The sequence below is a fragment of the Phacochoerus africanus genome, chromosome 9 (genome assembly GCF_016906955.1).
Source record: "Phacochoerus africanus isolate WHEZ1 chromosome 9, ROS_Pafr_v1, whole genome shotgun sequence".
In the NCBI taxonomy this organism is placed as follows: Eukaryota; Metazoa; Chordata; class Mammalia; order Artiodactyla; family Suidae; genus Phacochoerus; species Phacochoerus africanus.
Genome location: NC_062552.1, coordinates 95,240,396 through 95,263,619, shown reverse-complemented (window position 1 = coordinate 95,263,619; position 23,224 = coordinate 95,240,396). Strand labels below are relative to the sequence as shown.

Below are 23,224 nucleotides of genomic sequence, written 5' to 3'. Positions count from 1 at the left end.
TCGACCCCTAGCTTGGGAACTTCCATATGCCACAGGTGGGGCCCTAAAAAGAACAAAAAATAAATAAATAAAAGAATCAGCTAAGATGTTCCTAATTTACCAATTCCTGGTTCTACCCCCAGAGAGCCTAATTTCATCTGTTTGCTTTGGGAGCCAAGTGTGGCTGTCTTTTTGAAGGGCATCAAGTGATTTTAGCTAGGGTTGAGGACGGCTGTGTTCAGAAGAGAGGAGAAATTAAATGCAGAGAGGCTGGGTAACCAGCCCAGGGTGTCTCAGGAACCACATTCTAGGGCTGGGTGTTCAGCCGCTGTCCACCTGCCCCTGGCTTCCTCTGGACATGCCCTACTTGACCCAAATGGGGTTCCCTGGGTGACGGGTCCTAGCAGGGACAGCAGGGGAATGACGGTCTCTGTGGCCTGCCCGGTTCTGAAAGTGTTGCTCATTCAGCAACAATGTTTGATTTCTTGTGACAAAAGGAATGCTGGAAAGTTAGGTGCGGGTGAGGCCCGGGGACTCCTGGGCGCTGACTCTGCTCAGCCCCCACATGAGGACATGGCCTTGGGGAGTGGAGCTGCTTCCAGAACAGTGAGAGGCCGTGTTTGTGGACATTGTCTTGACTTGCACTTAGACTGTTAGGAGTGCATTCTTCTGGAAGCATGACTCAAGCCCTACTACAATGGAGGGAGAAGTCCACCTTTCCAGGAGATCCTGCCTCCCAGGCACTGAGGCTGCAGGGCCCTTGCCCGCCTCCTCTGGAATTCTGAGGGTCCAGGTAAGCTTGCGGGCTGAGGCTGCCTCGGTTGCCACCTTGCTTCTGTAAGGATAAGGATTTTGAGTAGTTCCTGTTGCGGTTCAGCGGAAACAAACCCGACTAGCATCCATGAGGATGCAGGTTCGATCCCTGGTCCCCCTCAGGGGGTTAAGGATCTGGCATTGCCGAGAGCTGTGGTGTATGTCACCGAGGAGGCTTGGATCTATTGTTGCTGTGGCTGTGGTGTAGGCTGGCAGCTATAGCTCTGATTCTACTCCTAGCCTGGGAACCTCCATATGTTGTACCTGCGGCCTTAATAAAAGAAAAAAAAAAAAGAATAAGGATTTTGAATCCTTACGTAATATAACTTAATCTATAGGGACTGTGTAGTGTATGTACAATGCTGATGCTTTAAATAACCTTTCACAGGGCCTTGAGGAAGGGTTGGTCTCCTGGCCCTGGCACTGAGACTGATAGAGTAACAGGTCAAGGAACCAAGGCAGGGAGTTCTCGTTGTGGCTCAGTGGTTAAGAACCTGACTGAGGATGTAGGTTCCATCCCTGGCCTCATTTAGTGGGTTAAGGATCTGGCATTGCCATGAGCTGTGGTGTAGGTCAAAGATATGGCTCAGATCGCACATTACTGTGGTTGTGGTGTAGGCCAGCAGCTGCAGCTCCGATTTGACCCCTAGCCTGGGAACTTCCATATACTGCTGGTGTGGCCCTGAAAAAGAAAAAAAAATTAAACAAAAATTAAAGAAAAAAAAAGGAAACAAGGCTGGATTGTCTCCAACATGGCTCCTCAGAGAAAGAGCCCACTGACTCGCCAGACCTTGCCTCATTCCCTCACTCTGTAGGCCTATATTTCGTCTTTTCTAGTTGTCTCTTTTTCTTTTTGTTCATTTTTTTTTTTTTTTTTTGGCCATGCCTGTGACCTGGGGGAAGTTCCTGGGCCAGAGATTGAACCCAGAGCACAGCAGCAACCCGAGCCACTCCAGTGACAATACCGGATCCTTAACCCGTTGCACCACAAGGGAGCTCCAGAGTTGTCACTTGTTCTCACAGCCCCGATGCTCTGGTCCTGCTCTCCATCACCTTTGCGCTACTAACAGAAACATCAGTCTGGATTTTCCTCCCTTTAACTGCCTCTTCCACAGCTGTCCCTACTCCCGCTCCTCAGCTCAAGGACATACTTTACCAGGAAGCAACAGAAGGAAATTTCAGGCCAAGAACAAGGCACAGTTGTAGTGACTGCCATCTGGACACAGGAGCACAAACATATTTTTCCCACAGGTGCAAGTTCATTTGGTACATCCTCATTATAACCTTGTGTGAAGGGTAATTTTATGGATCAACATGACTGAGCCACAGGTGCCCAGATAGTTTGTTAAACACTATTCTAGGAGTTCCTGTTGTAGCTCAGTGGTTAACGAATCCGACTAGGAACCATGAGGTTGCGGGTTCAATCCCTGGCCCCGCTCAGTGGGTTAAGGATCCAATGTTGCCGTGAGCTGTGGTGTAGGTGGCAGACTCGGCTCAGATCCTGTGTTGCTGTGGCTGTGGCATCGGCCGGCAGCAGCAGCTCCGATTAGACCCCTAGCCTGGGAACCTCCATATGCCATGAATGTGGCCCTAAAAGACAAAAAGACAATAAATAAATAAATAAATAAATAAAAACACTATTCTGGAGGCGTCTGTGAGGGTATTATTTATTTGTTTGTTTATTTATTTATTTATTTTCCTTTTTGGCTGTGCCCATGGCACATGGAAGTTCTTGGGATCGAACCCATGCCGTAGCAGTGACAATGCTGAATCATTAACCTGCTGAGCTATGATATGAGGGAGCTCCCAGAGATGAACATTTAAATCAATAGACTGAATGAAGCAGATTGCTCTTTTATTTTATTTTATTTTTTGGCTTTTTAGGGCCATACCCACGGCACATGGAGGTTCCCAGGCTAGGGGTCGAATCAGAGCTACAGCTGCCGGCCTGCACCACAGCCACAGCAATGAGGGATCTGAGCTGTGTCTGCAACCTACACCACCGCCCATGGCAACGCCGGATCCTTAATCCACTGAGCAAGGCCAGGGATCGAACCCACAACTTCATGGTTACTAGTCGAATTCATTTACACTGCCACAACTCCATAATAAGCCTCCTTCTCTATGTAGATACTTCCCACTGGTTCTGTTTCTTTGGAGAATTATAATTACTTTGAATCAAAATATGGCTACTATGCCCATTTTGCAGATGGAGACAATGTTTCAGAGCTAGTGCCACCCCCACCCATTCCTGTGTACACTCTGGCAGCGCCACCTGGGTCTCGCTTACTGGATCCTGCTCACCTCTCTCCTCATGTCCCTGTCCTTGCAGTTCACCTTGTCCAGGTAGAGGCTCCATCCCCACCCCCTCCTCCATCTGGATCCGCATCTCCATCCAGGATCTGTGATTCTTCCCTGGTTCTTTGACAGGGAGCTGGGCAAATTGATATTTACAAGGGACAAATGGGTCTTCCCTGATGCTGCAGTCATTTCTTTTTTTAAACAGTTGAAAATATCTCAGAACCCACATTATTCCATGTGGTTGTCAAGCCACATCACTGTTTTGCAGAGAAGGCTGTATTTCCTGGAGACTCTGTTTTTCTAATCTCTGTTTCTTTCCCCATCACTTTGCACATTCCTTTTTCGCTCTAGATAATCTCCTCCCGCCTGCAGGTTTTATTTTCAAAATAATTCAGGGAAAGGTGTTTGACTGGCTCGCACATTCCCAAAATGTTTTGGAGAGATCTAGGGGGTAGGTGAGCTTCTTCCTGGCCATAGGCTGGAAACTTCTGGTGAGACAGCAAATGTCTCCTGACTTTTGGATGGTAGAAAGAAAGGAAAGGAAAGGAAAACAAAGGAGAGGAAAGGAAACAAGAAAGATACCAACAGCAACACCCAATAGCTAAGTTTATCTTAATTTTATTTTTATTTTTAGGGCCGCACCCATGGCACATGGAAATTCCCAGTCTAGGGGTCAGATGGAGCTACAGCTGTGGCCTATGCCATGGCCACAGCAACGCCAGATCCAAGCTGCATCTGCAACCTACACCACAGCTCATGGCAATGCTGGATCCTTTAACCCACTGAGCAAGGCCAGGGATCGAACCCGCATCCTCATGGGTACTAGTCGGATTCTTAACCTGCTGAGACACAGTGGGAACTCCTGTCATAATTTTCTAAGAATAGCTTGTGCTTGCAGATAACTTCACCCCGGGCCAGCCAGGAGTGGGGAGCACTAACAACCACAGTCGGCCATGTACCAACTTCAAGATTACACTTGCCCAGTTTCTTTTTCCATCTTTAGTATTGGAAAACACTTCCTTCTGGGCATGCAGAAGGGACTTGCTCGAGATGGTGGAGCAAGTGGGAGACAGGAAGATCTTTGAGGCTGGGACCTAGGAATCAGTCTTAAGCTGGTGCCAAAATAGAGCTAGAGAGGAGTTCCTATCATGGCTCAGTGGTTAACGAATCCGACTAGGAACCCTGAGGTTGCAGGTTCGATCCCTGGCCTCACTCAGTGGGTTAAGGATCCCACCTTACCATGAGCTGTGGTGTGTAGGTCACAGACAAGGTTTGGATCCCAGGTTGCTGTGGCTGTGGCGTAGGCTGGCGGCTACAGCTCTGATTAGACCCCTAGCCTGGGAACCTCCATATGCCGTGGGAGCGGCCCTAGAAAAGACAAAAAAACACAAAAAACAAAAAACATAGAGCTAGAGGGGATGTGGAGGAGGGCTTTCCAGAAGGCAGGAGTGTGGAAGAGGGACAGGGAAGAAAAGGCTGGTGGGAGCGTGCCAGGTGGGCCATGAGATAATGGTCCTAGAGTCCACCAGCCCTCTGGTTAAAGAGCCATTTAACTGGGAATTATTATTTTTAGGGAAATACCCCATGGCATATGGAAGTTCCCCGGCTAGGGGTTGAATCAGAGCTACAGCTGCCAACCTATGCCACAGCGACAGCAACACAGGATCCAAGCAGCATCTGTGGTCTATACCATAGCTCACAGCAATGCCAGATCCTTAACCCACTGAGTGGGGCCAAGGATTGAACCTGCATCCTCATGGATACTAGTCAGGTTCATTATCACTGAGCCACAGTGGGAACTCCTTGACTGTGAATTATGATCCCGGCTATTGATTGTGTTTGTCATAACAGCCATAACAACGGATGCCACCAAGGTCAATCCTGGGGCTCCTGTTGCCCGAATGCATTTAGTAAGGGTTGGAGGCTGTTCCTCATGGTTTGGCCAAAGCAGTGGAAGCCTCTGAGAAACTCCAGGCAGAGTTCATCTCCTCTAGGTCCCAGGCAAGGGCAGCAGCTGAAGTTTGACTTGAACACATTCAAGTAAGGCCTGTGGGGTGAAAGCTCATTGCAGCTTCTTGTGTGAGACTATGAATGAAACATATTGCCCTCCACGTCAGTAAACAAAGATGTTGCAACCATCGAGCCATCACATTACAGCTGTCCCCATGGTGAGCCCGGAGGAGCCTCAGGATGAGAAAGCACAGGACACCCCAGAGAGCTAGGTGCATATCAAAGGAATGATTTCTGTGAGCCCAGACTCTTGCATCTTCTCATACATAGAATAGCACAAAATTCCTTAACTTGAGATATCTGGTTTTCTCTTTCTTTCTTTCTTCTTTTCTTTTCTTTTCCTTTCTTCCTTCCTTTCTCTCTCTCTCTCTCTTTCTTTCTTTCTTTCTTTTTCTTTTTGTCTTTTCTAGAGCTGCATCCATGGCATATGGAGGTTCCCAGGCTAGGGGTCTAATTGGAGCTGTAGCTCCCGGCCTACTCCACAGCCACAGCAACTTGGGATCCAAGCCGCGTCTGCAACCTACACCACAGCTCACGGTAACGCCGGATCCTTAACCCACTGAGCAAGGCCAGGGATAGAACCTGCAACCTCATTGTTCCTCGTTGGATTCGTTAACCACTGAACCATGACGGGAACTTCCTGGTTTTCTTTAGTTAACAGTAATCTTTTTTTGGCGGGGAGGGGGGGGGGGACACACACACACCTGAGGCACGTGGAAGTTCCTGGACCAGGGATTGAACCTGGACTACAGCAGCAGCCCGAGCTGCTGTGGTGACAACGCTCTGTCCTTAAGCCAGTGCACCACGAGGGAACACCAACAAAAATCTTCTGATGTTTCAACTACCTGGTCTTGGTTGCAAAAACTCCTATATATCCTGGCTTCCCCCTTGACTCCTTGGAAGAATTTCTCAGAGCTCTTTGAGAAACTGTGTCCCAGGCTTAAGTCCTCAGTTTTGTCCATTGAATAAAATATCGCACTCCACTTTTAGGTTGTACATTTTTTTCCATCAACAAGATGGAGGACTCTGAGTGCAATGCCAAGAGGCGAGGTGGTCCACGGGGAGAGGGGCACTCACTCTGTCCAGGGCAGAGGCCCACCTTGCTTGCTAAAGCAGGCAGCTAAAGAGGAGCCCTGGGCCCAGCCTCCTGAGGAGCTGTGGGACCCTGGAGGGGTCTGGGCTGCCTCATCTCCGTGGAGCTGTCTGAGATTCCACCTGGCATTGCTTGGTGGGATCTTAGCACTTCACCTTCATCTGACTTTAGGAAAGGAGGCTCCAAGGGGTGGAGAGACCTATCCAAGGTCACCCAGTTGGATGATGGCAGCTGAGCCAGTAGGAGAAGCCAGCCCTTGGCTTCCAGCTGGAGTATTTCCACTTCGTGTGTCTAGAGGCACCCCCACCCCTCTAACCCCCACACAACCAGAGGCAGGTAAGCAGCAGCTTCCAGCCCCCAGCTGGAGAGAGTGGGGGATGGGGCGCATGGGAACTACCCGGTTCTCTTTTGCCTGCTCACCCCCAAGTCAGGCCTTCCAACAAGTGAACCCTGAGCCCTTGTCATCTCATGCACTGTTAAGTGCATGGAGTCTGGAGAGAGACCTTGGCCATGGAATTCCTCTGAGGCTTGATTTGAGCTTCTGGAAAATGGACCACATTAATCCCTGTGCTTAACACCTACTGTGAAATGTTCCCAGGAAGGGTGGCCATACGAGATGGGGGTTCAGGTCCCCAAGAAGTTCGTGGTCTCTCAGGGGAGACAGATCTAGCAGTAACTATATTCAGGGTGAAGAACATGGCAGTTTAGGAGCAGAGGAAGGAATAACTAACTAATTAACTAGGGGATATCACTATTTGCCTTGCCACTCACCAGCTGAAGGACCATAAGCACATTCCTCATCCTCTCTGGAGGAGCCTGCATCCTCTTGTTTGTAAGATGGGATAACAGAAATCACACATACATTGGTGGTTATGGATTTATGCATTGGACATAACACATATGAAGCGCCTGACCCTCAGTGGACATCAATAAAGTAGTATCATCATTTGGGCGGGGGGTGAAGTCAGAGAAATCTTCACAGCAGAGGTGACGTTTTGAGTTGCGTTTGAGAGACGAGCGGAACTCTACAGGGAGAAGTTAGAACAGCGTGGACAAAGGCATAGACACATGGCCATTGGCTAATTTAGAGAAGAGCAAGCACTTTGGAGATTCTGAGGCAGAAAGTTTGTGGGAGAGTGGGAGAGAGGGCACGGGGACCAGGCTGTGGGGGACTTTGTGCCTGATGTAAAGAATTTTGGAAGTTCCCTTCGTGGCTTAGCAGGAACGAATCTGGCTCGAATCCATGAGGATTTGGGTTCAATCCCTGGCCTTGCTCAGCAGGTTGAGGATCTGGCATTGCTGTGAGCTGTGGTGCAGGTTGCAGATGTGGCTAGGATCTGGCACTGTTGTGGCTGTGGCTGTAGCTAGCAGCTACAGTTCCAATTTGACCCCTAACCTGGGAAATTCTGTATGCCGTGGGTATGGCCCTAAAAAAAAAAAAAAAAAAAGGAAATTTGAACTTTTGGACAATGAAGGCCATTAGAGGTTTCTGAGTTTAGGTAGGACCAGACCAAATTGGAATTTATAAGATAACACTTTGTTGCTACTTTCTTGGCTGCTGTTTTTCCTTTGTTTTGCCACAAGCCATGTTACACAGCACTGATACACTAGCACTAAATTCCTGAATATCTATCAGAAGTCTATTGGTTGCAAGTGACAGAAAACCAAGCTGGAACTGGGTGTGGTGTTTTAAAATATGTCCACAAATTCTTTGGTCTTCCTCCCTTCAAAAGGTAGAGATCAATTCCCCTCCCCTCGAGTGTAGGTTGGACTTAGTAACTCACTTCCTTTTTTGGGGGGGGGGGCCTTTTTGCCTTTTCTAGGGCCGCTTCCCGCGGCATATGGAGGTTCCCAGGCTAGTAGTAGGGGTCTAATTGGAGCTGTAGCCACTGGTCTATGCCAGAGCCACAGCAACTCGGGATCTGAGCTGTGTCTGCAACCTACACTACAGCTCACGGCAATGCCGAATCCTTAACCCCCTGAGCAAGGCCAGGGATCAAACCTGCAACCTCATGGTTTCTAGTCGAATTCGTTAACCACTGAGCCACGACGGGAACTCCAGTAACTCACTTCTAATAAGGAGAGTAAGTGGAAATGACAAGGTGCACTTCGGAGACAAGGTCATAAAGGGCATGCCTCACTTGCTCTTTGGGCTCCTTTAGAGGACGTCAGCTGCCATGTTATGAGGACACTCGATCCGCTGTGGAGAGCCCAATAACAAGGAACTGAGGCCTCCTGCCTACAGCCACATGGGTGAACCATCATGAAAGACCAGTCAGACCTTCAGAGTCCTTGCTAACGTCCCGACTGAAATCCAGTGAGAGACCTTGAGCCGGAGCCATTTGGCTTATACCACTCCCAACCCCTGACCTACAGAAACCATGAGATAATTAATGCTTGTTCTTTTCAGCCACTAAGTTCTGTGGTACTTTATTATCCATCAGTAAAGAACTAATCTAATATACCAGCTTAAGACCAAAAAAAAGAAAGAAAAGAAATTAATTAGTGCACATAACTGAGAATTCCCGAAGTGGTACACCTTCATGCAGGGAATCAAAACATGTCATCAGGACTGTTATTCTTCACCTCTTAGAACTGTCTTCCTCTGTACTGGCTTTTTTACTCCGGTTCCATGTGCTAGCTCCTGAAAGCTTCAGGCTCCTATCATCCTTACTGCTGGCATCTCCAGGGGAAAAGACTGTGTGCCTCTCCCAGGAGTGCAGACAAGTGTCTCATTGTGTGTTTTTCATTCTGATTGGGTCCCATGCCAAGTCCTAAAAAACTGTTGTGCTCTGATTGGCCAGGCCCATCGTTGCCCAGCCCTAATGGTGAGGGGTGGGTTCCACTCTACCTGCAGCCTGGGATCTGGGGGAGGGGAGGCACTTCCCTAGAGGGAAATCAATGTCTAGTTGCCAGGAGAGGAAATGGCTTCTGGGCAGTGAAACAATAAATGTCTATGATACCCACTTTTGCCCTGCACTATTCTGCCTGTGTCTCATGGGCATGATTCTACACTGAGCTAGTCCTCGAGTAGGTCATTTTGTCTTTAAATGTGCTCTACTCAGTGAAGCCTCTACTTCTTCCCTGTGATATTGTGATTTATAATAACAAATACATTTGCTCTTTTTCCTGTGCCTGGCACAGAGCTCCTAAACCCCTCAAAATTTCCTCAGTTGTAAAAGCAATAAAGATGTCTTGATATTCATAACAAACCCCTTTCGACCACACCAGAGTTTATGTTCATGAGATGACTTTTGGAAAGCACCTAAGGATGGGGGTTGGTTGCCAGGGAAACCAAGCTTGTTGTTGGAGGGTTGGAACTTTCTGCCCCACCTCCATGACCTCCAGGGAAGTGAGAGCAGCTGGAGGTTGAATGAATTGCCGGGGGTCAATGATTTAATCAATCATGCCTATGTAATAAAGCCTCCATAAAAACCCAATAAGGATAGGGTGAGGGGGTGTTTTGGAGAATTTCTGGGTTGGTGATCAGGGGGAGATCTGGGGAGGATGGCGTGACCAGAAAGGACATTAAAAACTCTTCATTCCCGCATACCTTGCCCTATGCACCTCTTCCATCTGGTTGTTCTTAAAAGTTAAAAAAAAAACAAAAACAAAAACCTTTAATTGTGGAGTGCTAATGAGAAAACAGCAGAGGAGAACTTAATGCATTACAGTGTGTTCTCACCAAATGAAAGTTAAATGATGCCCTGATGCGGTGGTTCAAATAGAGAAAAGTAGCAGGAGAATTGAGTCATCGCCTGGCACATGGTAATACAGGCATCCTGAACTCGAAAGAAGCACCTGCTCTATCACAGTCAGAACTTACGTCATGCTGGGAGTAGTAGTTTAATTTCAGCAAATAGCAACAGTCACATTTAAATTAATATGGCTAATTTGAATCTTACTGGTTTTATAGTTTCTGTTAAATAGAATTTGTAAGCTTGTTTTGGTTTTTTCTTGATTGTAAACCTTAAGAAGTTTGTGCCCAGGAGTTCTTGCTGTGGCTCAGCGGGTTAAGGATCCAGTGTTGTCTCTGTGGTGCTTGGGGGTGGCTGAGGCACCGTTCAATCCCTTGGCTGGGAGTTCGGCCAAAAAAAAAAAAAAAAGTTTGTGCCCAGTTTTATGTTTGTGCACATTTAAAGAACATTAAAACAAAAATTAAGTAACTTTGTGAGAATCTGTATCCTTTATGAAGGAATTTACTTAGTATTCCAGATGGAGAAACACTGTTTCCAGTACCCAAACCTTCCTGTCACTGGAGCTGTGAAGGAGGAGCCTGCAAAAGATGTTGTCAGAACAGGGCTGAGAGTCCAGCCCTCTCAGTTTGCAAACTGGGGCCCTCAGGTCTTCTGACTCCCACCCAGAGTTCTTCCTCAGATATTATCCTGCTGCCCAGTTAAGGACACCTGCTCCCCCAAAATGATCCTATTATTTCCATGAAGTGACCTGAGTAGGCCTCCAGGGTTGAGCATCTATGGAAGACCGGTGGGACCCAGTCGCCAAGAGGGGGGAAGTTGGGGTTGATCAGACTCTCGAGGAACTCACTGACCTAGCCTGGAGTCTGCCTGCCAGCTCCCAATGGCGGGGAAGTCGGTGGTGGTGGCGGTGGTGGTGGTGGCAGCAGGGGTGAGGGGCAGGGGTGGGTCCTGCTCACCAGGAATGTCCCGGCTGTGATTGGATGTTTTGCTCTGGTATTGCTGGTACTGAGATGGTTGGAGGAGAGCTTCCTGCCCTCTTCGGAGGGCCCAGGTTGGGCAGCTTTCAGCATGACTAGCTCCTGCTCACAGAGCTGGCCTCAGGGAGGCTCTCTGAGGGGGAGATGTCTGAGGCTTCTGCTTGGATTTGACCCCTGGACTTTGGTGGAAATATATATGCAACAACAACAACAACAAAAGAAAAGGAAAAAAAGAAAAGAAAAGAAAAGAAAAAGGGAGTTCCCATTGTGGCTAGCAGGTTAAGAACCCAATGTTGTCTCCAAGAGGATGTGGGTTCAATCCCAGGCCTCTCAGGGGGTTAAGGATCCAGCATTGCCAGAAGCTGCACTGTAGGTTGCAGCTACAGCTCCGATTCGACCCCTGGCTTGGGAACCTCCATGTGGCTATAAAAAAAAGAAAAAAAAAAAGATGAAAAAGAGGGCAACAGACAGGCCAGATAGTCTATTACCTGAGACCTAAGACCTGAGAGCTGGGTAGAGTATGAGAACCTAAGACACTTTTCTGCCTGTTCCAGGCCCATCTTTGAGCAAAGATTCTCTGAGAGGGACGTGGCTGCTTATTTTCCCTCCTCCCCTGACCTGTGATGGGAGGGGCAGGACTGGGGCTGGAGGCTGAGGACATAGGCCTGGGGGCTGAGAGCTGCTGGCTGAGGCTCAGGAGGGTGATGGCCTAGTCAATTTCTCCAGGCCTGGTTTCTTGGGAGGTCAGAGGACTTAGGAAATGCTTACATGGATTATGGCAAAGGCCTGGCTTCCTAGGGCCTCCTGCAGGTTGATGGGGCAAAGGGAGGTGCAGAGATAGAATTTGACTTAGGCTCTTTTTCATTCAGCCAAGACTGAACCAGAGCACCTCTTGTGCCCCATGCCGTGTGTGTGTTAGGCTGTGTCGGGGTGAGCATAGGGGTCAGATGGCATAGGGACAGTAGGAGATAAAGTATGGATAAAGGACTATAAGAAAGCAAAAAAATTGCTATTTTAGGTACAAATGGAGAGGGAAAGGGGAAAGCAGTTTGCCATTGGAAGGAAAAAGCCAAGGCCTCTGGTCTTCTGAGCTAGAAAACTCAAGAAACTATAGTGATTTTCCCTGTCCTTCTAGGCGTCTGCAAACACTACCATGTCCTTAGCTCTCAGGAAGAGCCGTGAAGGGCCTTTAGGCTGTAAGGCCAAAGGTTCAGGACACAGCAAAGGAAACCCCCAGGCCTCTGGGCTGGGAGGGCCATGGTGCTTTTAGTTTCCAGAATCTTCCAGGGGCTGCTTGCCTGTGTTTCCCCATGGAGCCCTGTGAGGTCAGTTACTCAAGGCAGGGAGAGAAGGACCTCGGGAGTGCTGCGGTGGCTGCGGCGGGCCAGGCTCCAGGCCGGCACTCTGCCTTCTCCATGTCCCTGCACACGGCAGTCCAGTTAATTTTTACCCCCAGGCTGTGCCATTGGTGACTGTCTTTTTTTTTGGTCTTTCTTAGGACCACACCCAAGGCATAGTTCCCAAGCTAGGGGTTGAATTGGAGCTGTAGCTGCCTGCCTACACCACAGACACAGCAACTCTGGATCCAAGCCCAGTCTGCGACCTACACCTCAGTTCCCCGGCAATGCTGGATCCTTAACCCACTAAGGGGGCCAGAGATGGAACTCGCATCCTCATGAATATGAGTCGGGTTTTTTTTTTTTTTTTTGTCTTTTTAGGGCCGCACCTGCAGCATATAGAGGTTCCAGGCTAGGGGTCGAATCAGAGCTGTAGCCACCAGCCTACACCACAGCCACAGCAACTCAGAATCTGAACTGAATCTGTGACCTACACCACAGCCACAGCAACTTGGGATCCTTAACCCACTGAGTGAGGCCAGGGATCCAACCTGCATCCTCATGGATACTACTCAGGTTCATTTCTGCTGAGCCGTGATGGGAACTCCACTAATCAGTTTCTTAACCCACTGAGCCACAATGGGAACTCTGGTTGTTGAGTTCCCAACAACCAGAGTTGCTGAGTGAATGACTTCTAGAAAAGGAGGCCTGTGGCTTGGTCCCAGCTAGCCCGGGAGGTTTGGGAGGAGCGGGGCTCTTCCTCGTGTCTCCTAGCTTTCAGCCTGGCACAAAGAACTCACAGACCTCTTAAGGCCTCCCTCTTTCTAAGGGAAGTTGGGGCCTTGGCTCCAGAGCTCGAGTCTTTCAGTAGCAAAGCTCTTCTGGCTTTCTGAGTGACTCATCACTGGTGGGACTGGGGCAGAAACAGCTGCCCAGAGAGCGGGTCATGACTGAGCTGGCGTCTCAGGGCCTGCAGCTGCCCAGTGGGAAGTTCCGCCTGTTGAACTCCAGAGAAAGGCCCGGCTGGTAGAAGGGACCAGGGTGCTTCTTCAGTCTTGATTCACACCCACTGGCCCGTAGAATGGCAAGACCTTGGCCCACAATCTCAGTTCCTTCGTCATCCCACCCGAAGAAACCCAAAGGATGGATGGTAAAGGGGCAAGCGAGGCTGACCCTTCCCTCTGGGAGAGAGGCGTCAGGGCTGTTTCCCAGATGAACCCTCCCATTTTTCTTCACGATCTTACCTCACTCCTCACTCCACCTGGGCTGCCCGTATGACTCCCCGCCTCCCCGGCCCCTGGGGATTATAATCTTTTTCAAAGGAGCTGTTTTCCTACAACTCTTTTTTTTTTTTTTTTTAAGGGCTGTACCTATGGCCTATGGAAGTTCCTGGGGGGCTAGGGGTCAAATTGGAACTACAGCTGCCAGCCTACACCACAGCCACAGCAACGCCAGATCCTTTACCCAATGAGTGAGGCCAGGGATCAAACCTGCATCCTCATGGACACTATGTCAGGTTCTTAACCCACTGAGCCACAATGGGAACTCCTAAACTTTTAACTGAAAAGTTGTCATGGACCTGCTCCAATGCAAACCAAAACAAAACAGCTCCCCATGAGCCAAAGAGCCTCCCCAAACAAGAGTTCATGGGATATTTATTGAGCATCTACTACCTCATCTAAGAGACAGGAACAGTCTCTGTTCTTTTATCTTTACTCTCCAGCCCAGTGCTGAACATAGAGAAATTGCTTGAAAAATATTTGTTGAACAGAGTTCCTGTCGTGGCTCAGCGGTTAACGAAACTGACTAGCATCCATGAGGATGCGGGTTCAATCCCTGGGCTCACTCAGCAGGTTAAGGATCCAGCATTGCCGTGAGTGGTGGTGTAGGTCGCAGATGCGGCTTGGATCCTGCATTGCTGTGGCTGTGGTGTAGGCAGGTGGCTACATCTCCGATTTGACCCCAATCCGGGGAACCTCCATATGCTACAGGTGTGGCCCTAGAAAGACCAAAAAAAAAAAAAATTGTTGAGTGAATGAAATTTGGGTAAATTAAAAAAAAAACGCATGTCATTGTCCCTTATCTCAAGAAGCTAAAAAACAGAGAATTAATCTCTATGATCAATGGCAGCAGGAATGAGAGTTATTGATTCAAACGGTCAATAACCATATGAACAGATTAAACACATAAGAAGAGACCACTACTCACCCATCTTCAGTGCTAAAATTTAAAAAACTTTATTTTGATCATACCGAGTGGTGGGAAAATGTGGAGCAAATTCTCATATTCTGCCAGTGTGAAAAACTGTTCAGCAATGTCCACTAAAATGAAACATATCCCTACTCTACGATGCAACAATTCCATTCCTAGGTATATATATACCCAAGAGAAATTAATGCATATGTTCAGCAAAAACACATAAAAGCGTAAGACTGTTCATAGCAGCTTTTCTTTTCTTTTCTGCTTTTTAGGGCCACACCTGTGGCATATGGACGTTCCCAGGCTAGGGGTCTAATCAGAGCTGCCCCCTGGCCTACACCACAGCCAAGGCAACTTGGGTTACAAGCATGTTGCTACGACCTACGAGCATTTACGACCTACACCACAGCTCATGGCAATGCTGGATCGTTTTTTTTTTTTTTTTTTTTTTTTTTTGCTTTTTAAGGCCACACTCGTGGCATATGGAGGTTCCCAGGCTAGGGGTTGGAGCTATAGCTGTTGGCCTACACCAGAGCCACAGCAATGCCAGATCTGAACTGCATCTTTGACGTACATCACAGCTCACGGCAACTCCGGATCCTTAACCCATTGGGCGAGGCCAGGAATCAAACCCACAGCCTCATGGTTCCTAGTCAGATTCGTTTCCGTTGCACCACAACGGGAACTCCTAATGCTGGATCCTTAACCCACAGAGTGAGGCCAGGGATCGAACCTGCATCCTCATGGATACTAGTTGGATTCATTACTGCTGACCCACGATGGGAACTCCCACAGCAGCTTTATTTGCAGTGGTTGCAAACTGGAAATGATGCAAATGCATGAACAGGAGGGTAGATACATTACTCAGTATGTATTTATACAATGGAATACTACACGCGGGAAGAAAGTCAGTAACCAAAACCAAACAACATCAACTATTGACACCAACTACAGCATAGGAATCTCATAGACATGAAATGGAGTGGAAAATCCAGACGCCAAAGTGTGCATACAGTAGATCCCAAAGACGACGTTTCAGGCCTTACTTTCCAGGCTTTTCCACCCTATCTGGTGTTGCCAATTCCCCTCACTTTGAAGCTTCACTCTGGATTTTCATGACCCCATGCTGCCCTGGCCATTCATTTCTTCTCTGTCTCCCCCGGGGTTCTGTTTTTCACACTCTCTTTCCAAGTGCTGTGCCTCCGGGTTCTGCAGGGTGCCCTGCTCAGCTCCACTGAGGCATCCTTCCTTGAGTGTCCATCTCTCCAAAGTCAGATGACTCTCAGATGCTGTTTCCCCTCAGGTCAGGGTTATCCTGTCACCTGCTTGCCGGGCAGCTGACTCTGGACATTCTCAGAGCAATTCTAGTTCAGGGAGTTCAAAATCAATCCACGATTCTGTCCCCAAATCGTGGGGAGCCGCACCTGCAGCATATGGAGACTCCCAGGCTAGGGGTCTAATCGGAGCTGTAGCTGCTGGCTGGCACAGCAACAGCAACTCCAGATCTGAGCCTCCTCTGCGACCTACACCACAGCTCATGGCAACGCTGGATCCTTAACCCACTGGGCGAGGCCATGGATTGAACCCGAGTCCTCATGAATACTAGTTGGGTTCATTAACCACTGAGCCATGACGAGAACTCCTGAAATTCTTTATCTCCATTGATTATTCTTCCAACATTCACCAGATCCTCTAAACTAGAAACCTATGGTTAAAACAGTAGTTGTTAACCTAGGTATGATTGATCTTTTGGGCTGTATCATTCTTTGTTGTAGAGAGACTGCCTGTCCATCATAGGATGTTTAGCAGTATCCTTGGCCTCTACCCACTGGATGCTAATAGTAACCCACTAGTTGTGACAGCCAAAAATGTCTCCAGACATTGCCAAATATCGTGTGTGTGTGTGTGTGTGTGTGTGTGTGTGTAAGTGAAACTCTCCCAGGGTTGAAAACCACTGGGTTAAAGACATAGGTTTAGGAATCACATATACCTGTGTAACTCTGGACTAGTTAGATTTCTCTCTGAGCATTAGTTAGTTTTCTCTGCAAGACGGAGACATTCTTACCTCATAAATGGAGCTTAAATAATATCAGTAAAGTGCATGGTATGGCCCATGTCGAACATTGGTTGAGAGAAGCAGACTCCTCTCTCTCCTCCTCCCATCCAAACTCCTAGGCCTCACTGTTTTATCTCCTAAGTGTTTCTTGTCTATCCATTCTTCTCCTTTTGCTAGAGACTCAACGCTTATGCACACCCCCTCCCAATTCATATCTTGAAATCCTGACTCCTAGAGCCTTGAGCAGATAATTCAGTCATGAGGTTCTGCTCTCACGAATGGTACTGGTGCCCTTATAAAGAGATCCCACCCCACCCCCCCCACCAAAATCCAAATAAACAAAACAGAACAGAAAAAGGAGTTATCTGGTGGCCTAGCTGATAAGGATTTGGTGTTGTCATTGCTGTGGTGTGGGTTTGATCCCTGGCCCGGGGAACTTCCTCAGGCCACAGGCTTGGCCAAAAACACAACAACAAAATAAATTCATAAAGAGACCCCCAAGGGGCTCCCTGCCCCTTCTACCATGTGAGTGCATAGTGAGATGTCTGGTTTTGAACCAAGAAGTATGCTCTTGCCAGACACTAAATCTGATCTTGGACTTTCCGGCCTTCAGAACTGGGAGAAATAAGTGTTCTTATTTAAGCCATGCTGTCTATAGTATTCTCTGTCTATAGCAACCCAAATGGACTAAGACACTTCCTCACCTGGATTATTGCTACTGTTTCGCAACTAACTGGTTGTCACGGCTTCCAGCCAGCTTTTTTTTTAAATAAACATTTAAATTTTTTTTTTTTTTTTTGCTTTTTAGGGCTGCATCCACGGCATATGGAGGTTCCCAGGCAGGGGTCGAATCAGAGCTACCGCTGCCAGCTTACACCACAGCCACAGCAACGCCAGATCCGAACTGTGTCTGTGACACCACAGCTTCCGGCCACGCCGGATCCTTAGCCCACTGAGTGAGGCCAGGAATCGAACACACAACCTCATGGTTACTAGTCAGATTTGTTTCCACTGCACTGTGATGGGAACTCCCTAAAGAAATTTTTAAATTTTATTGAAATATACAACCTCAGCTTATAAGGTTATGATAATTTCTGCCGTGCAAGAAAGTGACTCGGTTATATATATATATATATATATATATATATATATATATATATATATATCTCCACCCATTTTCTTTCAGATTCTTTTCCCACATAGATTATCACAGAATGTTGGGTAGACTCCTCTGTACTATACAGCAGGTCCCCGTTGGCCAATCATTCAATATATCCCAGTGTGCATATGCCAATCCCAAACCCCCAGTCCATCCCTCCCACTCTCCAGCCAGCTTCGTTCCCCTCAGATCCACACTTCCCGGGGCTCGAGAGGCCTTCAAGGTCTGGCTGCTGCCTCTCCAGCCCCATCTCTTAACCTTCCTGGCCTTGAATTTCTAGCCTAGCCATGATGAAATGCTAAGCATTCCTTTTATACCATGCAGTTTCCTGCCCCCATGTATTAGCTCACACTGTTCCTTCTGCCTGGAATAACCTCCCACATTCTTCATTGTCTGGCTGACTCTTGTTCTTTAAGGCTCACTTGAACTTCACCTCCTCCAAAAAGTTTTACCTGCAGCTTCCTTTCTTATACTGGGTTGAAAGCGCATCCTCTGTAGCCCTACAGTCCTCTGGCTGAGGGATTACATATCTCTTTGCAGTGTATTTTTATTTTTGTGTCTGTCTCTGCTGGGCTGCATGGGGGCAGGGAGTGTGTCTTTTTCCTTTCTATATACATGACATCTAGCACGTCCCCTGACACACGGATGGTGCTCAGCACATATTTATTCAGCGAATGAATGGATACAGCACCATCATTACCCTCTATGTCAGGCTTTGAGCCACAGTTTAGAAGTGGGTATAAAATAGTCCATAAATCTGCTGTCTCCGTGGCTTGGGTGCAGTGCTTCCTCAGCCAGGGACTTGTGTCAGGCACAGCGCTGAACGGTGACACTTGCATAAATGTGCAAGGTTGACTAATGGTGGGGGAGCCACAGCAGCACCCATATCTGCTTACAACAGCACTGGCGGCTCTCCTGAGAGGCATGGGCACTTTCTCCACCTTCCCAATCTGTGGCCTTTCAGGTATCTGAATTCACGGCCCTTTCTAGCTCCTTTACTCACCTTTGGACTGACATACTTTCATTTTTGCAGTAGACTCAGCCATCCTGCGGGGCCATAGATGAAGTACTACCATGTGCATAAGCTATTGGAGATCTTCCTGCTACTGTTCTACAGTCCCGGACCCCTCAGAGGAGCCCACCAGGGTGTGAGGCCTGCTGGAGGCCTTCCTGGTGTCTGTCACTGCTGGAGCCGGCTGTGTAGATCTTCTTCTCACTAGGCCTGAGGAAGGAAGCTCAGGCAGGCACCAGTCAATGAGACCTGTTTCACTAATGCTGCCCTCCTTCCTCCTCCAATAACAATAAGGCTTTGTTTGTCAGGTATAAGGTTACAGGGTTGGCCTGTGGAGTCCTGAGTACTCCATAAATCCCTCGTAAAGCTCAACTCTTTGAACCTCAGTTTCCCCATCTGTCAGGGATGTGGGTTGAGGATGTCCGGAGTAGGCAGAACACTCAGAGTTGCCAAGATGCAGCCCAGGCGTGTCTATGAGGGTAGCTCGGGCTGTGCCAGCGAGCGGGGACCCTCAGGGGATTCCCGGGAACCTGTGCGACGTAGCTGCCGCCGGGGAAGCCCCGGCGCAGAGCGGTCCCTGAGCCTAAGGGCGGGCCGTAAAGGACCCCGCCGTGAGGCGGCAAAACTGCGGGGCCTCCGAGGGCCGTCGGCCGGCCAGAAACCCGGCCCTGGGAGGGCAGGGGTCTACTGGATCCCACCGGGTGGGGCGGGGCCGGGTGGCAGAATCAGGAAATTCCCAGGAAATTCCTTTCCATTCCGGCATTCCCCGCCCCCCTTCCCTGGGTGCCGACCTCTCTGGACCCTGAGAAAGAGAAAATGAAATGCTTTTCGGGTTTCCCCGCGTCCCTTCCCTTCTCCAGCCCCTGGCCTTCTGGGGTTTGGAGCGCGCGTGGGAGCGCAGGACACCAGCGCGCCGGAGTTCCGGGCCTTCCCGCGGGCGAGGAGCGTGTTCAATCCTCCTGCGGTTCCTGGGGCTCCCGAGCGTGCGGCTGCCGCTCGGTCCCCGAGCTCCGGGAGGCGTCCCCCCCGGCAGCGGTCCTGTTCAGCTTAAGCTGGTGTCACATGAGCCGCGGGGGAGTGGGAACCCGGGGAGTGGGCGGGGGCGTGCGCGCCGGGAGGGGGCCGCCCAGTCCACCTATATGCGCCGGGCCCTGCTGACGGATGCCAGGAATTCCCAATGAGAGGCGATGGGGGGAAGTTTGGGCAACTCGGCCTGGCCAATGGAGAACCTCGGGAGGGCTCTGCCCCTTCCCCTCGCCCCCGCCCGCCTTGGCTCCCGCAGCGAGAGTGTGTCCGCCTCGCTCAGTGTGCGTGGAGATTAGGTCCGAGCGCCGGAGCGAGGCAGCCAGTCCGCGAGCTCGAGCCGCCGGCGCCGCTCCCAGCAGCAGCCTTTGCGAGCAGCGCAGCGGCGGAACTGGGCGCAGGGGAGCTAGCTCGGCCCCGCCAGCCCAGCCCAGCCCAACTACCTCCCCACGCGGGGCAGCAGCCGCAGCAGCCGCCGCCGGGAGAGAAGGTGGAGGAAGAAATCCAGCCCCTAGCACGCGCGCACCACCATGGACCATTATGATTCCCAGCAAACCAACGACTACATGCAGCCCGAAGAGGACTGGGATCGAGATCTGCTCCTGGACCCAGCCTGGGAGAAGCAGCAAAGAAAGGTCAGCAACCACCCTGGCCCCCCGCAGCTCCCCGCCCCCCGCCCCGGGCACCTCTGGCTGCCGGGCTCGCACCCGGCTGCGAACCAGTTCCAGGCGCGCTCGAGCGGGGGCGGGGGGATGAGCGGCTGCAGTGAGGAAGGGTATTGGGTTACAGGCGCGGGGCGGAAGGGGGAGCGCCCGGGCTCCAGAGCCCGCGAACGCCGAGGCCGAGCGCGGGGAGGTGGGGTTGCCGGCGGGCAGGTCGCCTTTGGGCGAGCGAACCAGGCCACCCCGCTGCAGCCGCACCAGCCCTGCGTGGGCAGGTCGCTGGGGCGGTGCTCGGGAGGCTGGGGGCTGAGCCCCCGGTTGGCTGCTAGCTCCGGATCGATTTTCCCTTCCCTTCTCCGCCCCTGACCGCCTTTCCATATGGCGTGCGGTGGCAGCGTGGTTCCTGGGCCGCTCTGGGCTTGGTACCCGGAGGGGACAAGCTGCACTGGTTCTCCCAGCCCCAGCCCCCAGGCCGAGGAGAGAGCGGGCGCTGGAGGGATTGGCAGCCTCCTCCGGGGCTGCCTGGAGGTGGACCTGCTGGAGTGGGGTTGCGGCCGAGAGAACCCGGGGCGACGCGAGCTCCCCAGCAGGCCCTGTGGGGGCGGGGTCCGGACGGCAAACCGTTTTATTGCTTAACTCCGTGGTTGGTAGCTGTGAGCGGAGATGGGCTTGCGTATGCCTTCTGCCGCTCGGACCCCCGCTCATTCCTGGGAGAAGGCGAATTTGGGCAACTTGATCCGAGTTGAGGGGCTCCAGGGCAAGGCATTGTCTCCGGGGATATTTGGGGTCAGTCATTAGGGCTCCATGCTTAAGCCACCGAGGCGAGTCCCAGGCGCCGGGTGCGCGCTCCGCCACGGGCCTGGGCTCGGAGCTGGCACTGGGACTCGGGCACAGTGGCCGGTGGCAGGAAGAGGTCAGAAACCACTCTTGTTGGGGGAGGGCGCCCCAATCCTGCCTCTGCTTCCTGCCTGCGCGGTGAGCTCTTGCCCCAGGCGGCCACGTACCCTGAACACCCCCTCTCCCCCTCCTCCCCCGCTGCCCGCTCCCATCCGGTCCCTCCTTACCCCGCCCCCCTCCACCCTTCTGCTGATCTGGGAATGGGGGTGGGGGGGGGGACAGGATGGCGCGTCCCTCTGGATAGTGCGGTTAGGGCTGGGCTTGAGGGAGAACGCTCATGTCCAAAAATGGTAACATTCATTCCCCTTTTTAAACTTAAAAGGGGGGGAGTTTAGGGAGCCGACTGAAGTTTTTTTTTCAGCCAAAGGCATCCTGTATTAGCTCACTCAGGAATCCTAAGTCCTGAAACAGCGCCCTTTTACTCACTTCATCAGACAAGCAGAGGTAATTTAAAACACAAGCACAAAGGGCTTCCTAAAGCCTGGGACCTGAGCCCCAGGGTCTTGGCTTCTGCTGGGCCCAGCCCTCTGCAGCCGCATCTGAAGGTTCCCGGGGCTTTGAAGCGGATGGCTTCTTTGCTTTGTGGCAGTTGCTTAAAAACACTTCCCCCTCTTCCTGTCTCCCCTTAGGGAGAGCTGGGGGAGAGGGGAGTCCCTCGCTCACCTGGTTTATCTCCTGGGTCACTTGGGGTGTTGGCAGAGTTGAGAATAAAATGAGTAATTTGGAGATTTCCATGGGGGCAAGGCAGGGCTCTTTTTTTCCTTCTCAAGTTGCAGCCTGCTTGAGAATAAATTTTAAGTTGGACAGGAGGGCTGGAATTAGAGTGTGGTGGGCTGTCTTGGCATCTTCCGTGGGGAGTAGAAGAGGAGAAATTCCTGTTTGCCTAGCACTTACTGTGTGCCTGGTGGGGCAGGAGTGACAGACCTGCCCAAGAGTTAGGAATTAGGTCCTTTTAAGGACTGTAGGACCAAGCAGTGGGCACTGGAGCTGCACATAGTATTCAGTATTATCGAATGAATGAGTATATTAAGAACAGTTAAGGAGAAATGTTATTTAGTCTCTCTCTCTCTCTCCCTCTACACACACACACACACACACACACACACACACACATACACACACACGCAAAACTCTGACCAGGGTGGTGGTGGGTATGTACCAGGCCTTTGGGCAGCCAGGTGGGAACAGAGTCACCTGTCTAGGGACAATCTCAGCAGTCCCAAGGCCTGGCACTGGCTGACGTATGCTGGGTACTGTTCTAATTTCCCTATGTATATGCAATATATGTATAATCTCCATATATATAAAAAAATCTCCATATATGTATATATATTTATGGCCATACTGGCAGCATATGGAAGTTCTCAGGCTAGGGATTGAATCTGAGCCACAGCTATGGCAATGCTGGAACCTTTAACCCAGTGCTTGAACCCAGGGATTGAACCTGAGCTTCTGCAGCAACCCAAGCAGCTGCAGTTGGATTCTTAACCCACTGAGCCACAGTGGGAACTCTTCATATATATTGTTTCAGTTGTTACTCCTCACGGCTCTGTGAGCCAGAGACACATGAGGATGAGGAAATGAGGGGCAGAGGGGGAAGTAACCAGTCCAGCTTCCCGATGAGTCCTGAGATGTAGCCGTGTTCCAGGCAGGCAGCTTCCCCTCCCTTGTTCCTCATTGGTGAGGGAAGCTGGAAAGCTGGGTTTGGCATCCAGAGCCTTCAAAGGTCTCAGACCGAGGGGAGCCAACACCTGCTTTGGTGGGGTTGATGGAGAAGCTGTGGGCTTGATTGGGAGAATGGATCCAAGGTTTTGTTTTTTTTTTCCCCCTGTCATTAATTCTCTCTTGCTACCCATTTCTGCAAACTTCACCTAGTTGTCCCAGCAGTGGTGAGGATATAAAGTGGTATTACCGGTGGAGGATCAGACTTAAAGTAGCTTGGTGTTTTTAACATCCTCCCTGCTAGTGTAAGTCACAGACGTGTAGGTTGGGATCTCGCATTGCTTTG

General features: G+C 50.4%; 1 protein-coding gene across 3 annotated transcripts in view; it reads left to right on the top strand.

Annotated features, from left to right (window-relative positions):
* The first annotated feature begins 19,922 nt into the window (after positions 1–19,922).
* The window catches only part of ACTN1 (actinin alpha 1), a 105,349-nt gene continuing 102,047 nt past the window's right edge, over positions 19,923–23,224 (top strand). For 2 of the 3 annotated variants that reach the window (XM_047796599.1, XM_047796602.1), the window contains exon 1: positions 19,924–20,292. In XM_047796599.1, coding sequence (XP_047652555.1) covers positions 20,188–20,292 — 105 coding nt within the window. In that variant the 5' untranslated portion in view covers positions 19,924–20,187. Of the gene's footprint in view, positions 20,293–23,224 lie in introns of all 3 variants that reach the window. The other variant, XM_047796600.1, reaches the window with a different exon arrangement.